The 5,101-nt window shown below is 44.1% G+C and overlaps 1 protein-coding gene and 1 long non-coding RNA gene across 2 annotated transcripts in view; one reads left to right on the top strand and one right to left on the bottom strand.

The window, feature by feature from the left end:
- Positions 1–5,101, bottom strand: part of LOC119410584 — a 47,511-nt gene that overhangs the window by 24,829 nt on the left and 17,581 nt on the right. The gene's annotated exons all lie outside the window — the stretch shown is intronic.
- Positions 1–5,101, top strand: part of LOC119410174 (zinc finger protein 567) — a 14,136-nt gene that overhangs the window by 6,724 nt on the left and 2,311 nt on the right. Inside the window, exons 5-8 of the mRNA XM_037677089.1 lie at positions 988–1,029; positions 1,104–1,230; positions 3,429–3,559; positions 4,222–4,457. Of these exons, the coding sequence (XP_037533017.1) occupies positions 988–1,029; positions 1,104–1,230; positions 3,429–3,559; positions 4,222–4,457 (536 nt within the window). The remainder of the gene's footprint in view (positions 1–987; positions 1,030–1,103; positions 1,231–3,428; positions 3,560–4,221; positions 4,458–5,101) is intronic.

Below are 5,101 nucleotides of genomic sequence, written 5' to 3'. Positions count from 1 at the left end.
TGAAACTCTGCACTGCCTTGTGAAACTCTGCACTGCCTTGTGAAGCTTTGCACTGCCTCCATTCATTGAATGGATGATTCTACAGCTTGTGTGTCTTGATTTGTATCTCCATTAATGTGGCCCGAACCACAATGTGGACCCCACAAAACTATCAAAACGACCGGCTCAATCTTGACATTAGGGCTATTACTTTTTTTGGCAATCTGAGTTACCATGGTGACATATTTTGCTAACAAAGACGCCATATTTCTCCATTGGAAATGAATGGGAGAACACTCCTCACACTAACTGCTGCGGTCAAGTCACATGACTTATAGAGGTCCCTGAAGAAACCAGAAGCTCATTGTTGGATTAGTTTGAAACTCACAGAAAGTAATCATCAGATAGATGTCTAGAACTGATTAATGTTTGGAGCCATTTTGATTCAAGATGGCTGCCACAGCTACCGCAGCAAACACAAAACTGACTGTAACTCGGTCATTCTGTGACATATTGAGCTGAAATTAGGTATGGTTGTAGCTGAGAGCGAGTTGTAATACATTCCTAATGAAAATCAAATATCCAAGATGGCCGCCTTAACTAAAAGAGAAAAGATATGATAACTCAGCCAATTTTAGAGCTAGTCAGCTGACATTTGACATATTGGTAGCTGACAATGATCTTGAACAGACTCAAGTCTTGTCCAGGTCAAACATTTAAGAAATGAGTTTTTACTGTTACAAAATGCTCTGTTGTTTTTGTTTTGCTGCTGCTGTTGTTTGTTTATTTATTGGTTGACGCCATCTTTCATATGCATGTCCTCGTTAAATTAGGATACGTCTGTTCGTAAATGTCTTTTACCTGAAGCATGTTGTCTTTTCCTCTAATTTTCTTCTTGGAGTGAAACAGAATGATTAATTTACATGTTAAAAAATTACAAAATCTTCGGGGGGGGGGGGGGGTCAGGCGCTAGGTTTGACACCTTTTTCATCCCTTCTGAGTTTGCAGGTATGGAGGTGGTTGTTGGTGAGGAACCAGAGCAGCAGACAGGTGAACATGAAACCAGCAACAAACCACACGTGGATCCTAATGGTCTCACTCAGACAGACTCTGCTTGTGTTCAGATGAGGAGGAAGCTGAGAGTCAGAGTCTGCCTTGGAGCCCACATGATGGTGATGATGGTGAGGCTGGAACCATCTCCACACAGAACCAAGTGGACCTGAAGGAGCCACATTATGAAGCGTCACCACGGTAACCAATCACAAACCCTGGTTGTGTTTTAGAGTCGGTCATTTGTACAAAACAGTCAGCGAGTTAAAAAATAGAAATAAATTAGATTTATTTAATTTTAGTGCAGAAGGTTTGAAGCTAATGAGATATTTCACTTTTGTTTCTCTTTCCAGTTTCACTCTGTTTCACAATCATTTGCTTTTCAGGCTGAGACACGTTGAAGAAGACAGAACTGAGTCGAGGATTAGAATTAAGGTTTAAAATAGTTTTGGTCCCAAGTGAGGGAAGAATGGAGCGTGAGACTGGTGCAGCGTCTGCAGTATTGTGGACTCTGTGCCGGTCCGTTGTGGTGAAGATGGAGCTGAGCTGTAAGACAAAGCTCTCTGTTTACTGGTCGGTCTACGTTCCTCCCCTCACCTCTGGTCCTGAACTCTGGTAGAGACTGAAAGAATGAGATGGTGGATCCAGGAGGTTGAAATGAGTTTCCTCTGCAGGAGACTGGACCTTAGAGACAGGGGGAGAAGTTCAGTTATCAGGAGAGACTCGGAGTAGAACCGCTGCTCCTCCACATCCAGAGGAGACAGCTGAGGTGGTTCATCTGGTAAAGATGCTCCCTGGGCGCCTCCCTCAGGAGGAGCTCCAGACACGTCCGACTGGGAGGAGACCCGGGGGAAGACCCAGGACAGTCTGGAGACACTACGTCTCCCTGTTGTCCTGGGAACACTTTGGAGTCCCAGAGGAGCTGGAAGAGGCTGTGGAGAGATGTCTGGACCTCCCTGCTCAAGATGCTGCCCCGAGACCTGAGTCCAGAACCAGAGGACGAGGATGGACAGGAGACAGAGTTTTATTCTTAGAAGAAAACAAGAAGGTCAAGAAAAAGAAAAAAGATGAACAAATAAAACTGAAGTCATAACTTGAAGGAAAGCGCTGACCCAGATCCCGTTGATCAATATCCACTATTGATCAAACCTCAACAAGTAATTTCTCCTCTGGTTGATCCAGAAACAGTCTGGAAGATCAAAGCTCCGTGTCCTCCTAGACTCGGACACAGAACTAACGAGCGATCCTCGCAGCTCTGTCTGGATGAAGCGGGATTTAATCTGAACTCTGGCCAGATCTCTGGATTACAGATACATTTTCCAGAACTCCCAGACAGCTCCCTCATCGTTTTATGATGGAGCCTGGAGAACAAAAAGAACAAGAACAAACACAATAAGAACAATAAAGAAATAAAAAGAACAAGAACAAACTCAAAAAAGAACAATAAAAAACAAAAGAATAAAAATCAAAAGAACATTAAAAAAACAAGAAGAATCAAAGAATTGATGAGCAAAAAGACGTAAGAAAAAGCCTAAAAATGAGTCTACATAGGAGGAGTGGCTTTATTAGACAAAGATGGCCTCCTGAGTGGTTGCCAGGGAGGGTAAGGAACATGATTTGCATGCGAGTTCAGCTTGTTAAAGTTTTAAATCTTTGAACGCCACATTTTTCAGTTTGAACAGAGAAAAAGTCTCAGAAGAGGAGAGAAGTTCCTTCAGATGTCAAAAAGAAGTTTGGATTAACGAGAACCTTGACTGGCGTCGGACCGCTTCTCTTCAAGAAACAAACATGAAACAATAATTCTGTGGTTTTTATATTAATCCTAATGAATCTGCACGATCTTTGGTTTTTAAATTAGACTTTTGTTTCTCCGACCCGTAAAGTTTTCAGGTGGTTTGTGATTCTTTTTGACTCTTTGCACGTGTTTATGTTGTTTATTTGTCAAATGCAGATTAACAGCGAGTCAGCGGTGCAATGAAATGTTCAGGATGAGAAGAACCGATTCAACTGCATAAAAACAAACAATAAAGCGTGCAGTAAGGTACAAATACAGAACCAAAGGTGAAAAGAAACATAATTTTTACAAGGTCCAAAAGAAATCTAGTAAACAACAACAACGGGGTAGAATATAACGGTGCTGGTAGGATGAGTTCGTATTAGTATTTCACGGGTAGTAATATAAACTAAACTGTACATGAGTTGTGTATTGCACATGACTAACACAAACTACACAGGTTGTGTGACAGGAGAGGTCACAGCAGGTGAGGAACACTGAGATGAATTATGAAGGTAAGGTAGAGACCTGGAACAGCCACATGGTGCAGCAGCAGTACATGAACTTCTTGAACAACAGTCTGATCCAAGCAGCCAATCACAACTGTCCTGTTGTCGTCCCACAGGTCTGTTCCCTCCAGACTTCCCTCCGTCATGAAGAGGTCCAGCAGTCTCCAGATCAGTGACCTGCACAACCATCTAAACCTTAAGATCCGCTTATTGGAGGACTCTTCAGTCCAGGTGCTTTCTCCTGTCGGTACGTTTAAAACTCTCCAGCCTGCAGCTGAGGACCGATCAGTTCTGGTTTCAGATCCGTTCTGAAGGTTCCAGGTCCACCCTGAAGGTTCCAGGTTCACCCTGAAGGTTTCAGGCCCGCCCTGAAGGTTTCAGGTCCACCCTGAAGGTTTCAGGTCCACCCTGAAGGTTCCAGGTCCACTCTGAAAGTTTAAGATCCATCCTGAAGGTTTCAGGCCCATCCTGAAGGTTTCAGGCCCGTCCTGAAGGTTTCAGGTCTATCCTGAAGGTTGCAGGTCCACCCTGAAGGTTTCAGGCCCATCCTGAAGGTTTCAGGTCCACCCTGAAGGTTCCAGGTCCACTCTGAAAGTTTAAGATCCATCCTGAAGGTTTCAGGCCCATCCTGAAGGTTTCAGGTCTATCCTGAAGGTTGCAGGTCCACCCTGAAGGTTTCAGGCCCGTCCTGACGGTTTCAGGCCCGTCCTGACGGTTTCAGGTCCGTCCTGAAGGTTTCAGGTCCATCCTGAAGGTTCCAGGTTCTTTCTTTAAATCATGGAATCAAAACCTAAAAGGGCTGAAATTTTCAGATGAAACCTGAATCTGTCAATAACAATCATGTTTTGAGTTCAGCACAAGCTTCAGGACAGGATGTGGATCCCTCACGAGGTCTTCCTTCTGTTCCAGTGTTCAAGAAAAGTCCAGTCCGGGAACTGAGGTGTTCTCGGGGTTTGCAGGAGGCCGACTTCCTGAACATTCTGAGGTCCACCTTCCCTCAGCTGGCTAACGATGAACCCTTTGACGTCTTCATAACGGATCACAGCAGGAAGCTGCATCCTCTGAACGTAAAGACTCTGACCCCAGAGGAGATCCACACGACCATCATGTCCACGGGAAACTCTGCTCTCTATATCCGTCTGAAGGTTGGTGGACTCAGTCTGATTGATTTGTACTCGTGTTAGCTTCACAATTATGGAAACTGAGCCAGGAGGTACTTTATGGAGGCTCTACCATTGTCTGTTTATACCAGGAGCCTCTGTCTTGGCCCTGTCAGGGTAAACTGGTCTTAACGTGGACAGGAGCTCTGGTTCTCCAGAAGTTTCCAGTCCAAGGCAGGATGGAGCTGTGGTGCTTCCTGGGCTGTTTCTGAACCTCCAAATCAGTTTCCTTCCATCTGAGGGTCAGAGGGGGATCGGTTCACCCCATGGGTTCTTAGTTCCAACAAATCAAAGGAACTACCAGCTGCGCTCAGTCAAGATCACTTCCTGCAGGTTCATAGGCCTTTTCAAATTAAAAGCCCTAGGACCTTCAGCACCACATATCAGAGAAAATCACGATAAATTCGAATTTGTTTCATAAAATTGTCAACAATCTTAGTCGGAGTGTCATTCCATCGTGAAACAAAAAGGTTTTTTAAAAAAAGTCACTAAAAACTCTAATTTAAAAGCTATGTTTGCTAATTTTAGCTTTAAGCTGTGATACTGTTCATTATAGCCTTTAGCTACCATTTTGCTACTTTAAGCTACTGTTTTACTGCTGTTAGCCTTTAGCTCTCATTGCTGCTTTT

The sequence above is a fragment of the Nematolebias whitei genome, chromosome 1 (assembly GCF_014905685.2).
Source record: "Nematolebias whitei isolate Nwh7 chromosome 1, NemWhi1, whole genome shotgun sequence".
In the NCBI taxonomy this organism is placed as follows: Eukaryota; Metazoa; Chordata; class Actinopteri; order Cyprinodontiformes; family Rivulidae; genus Nematolebias; species Nematolebias whitei.
The sequence above is the reverse complement of the archived record's forward strand: the minus strand, read 5'-3'. Positions and strand labels throughout refer to the sequence as shown.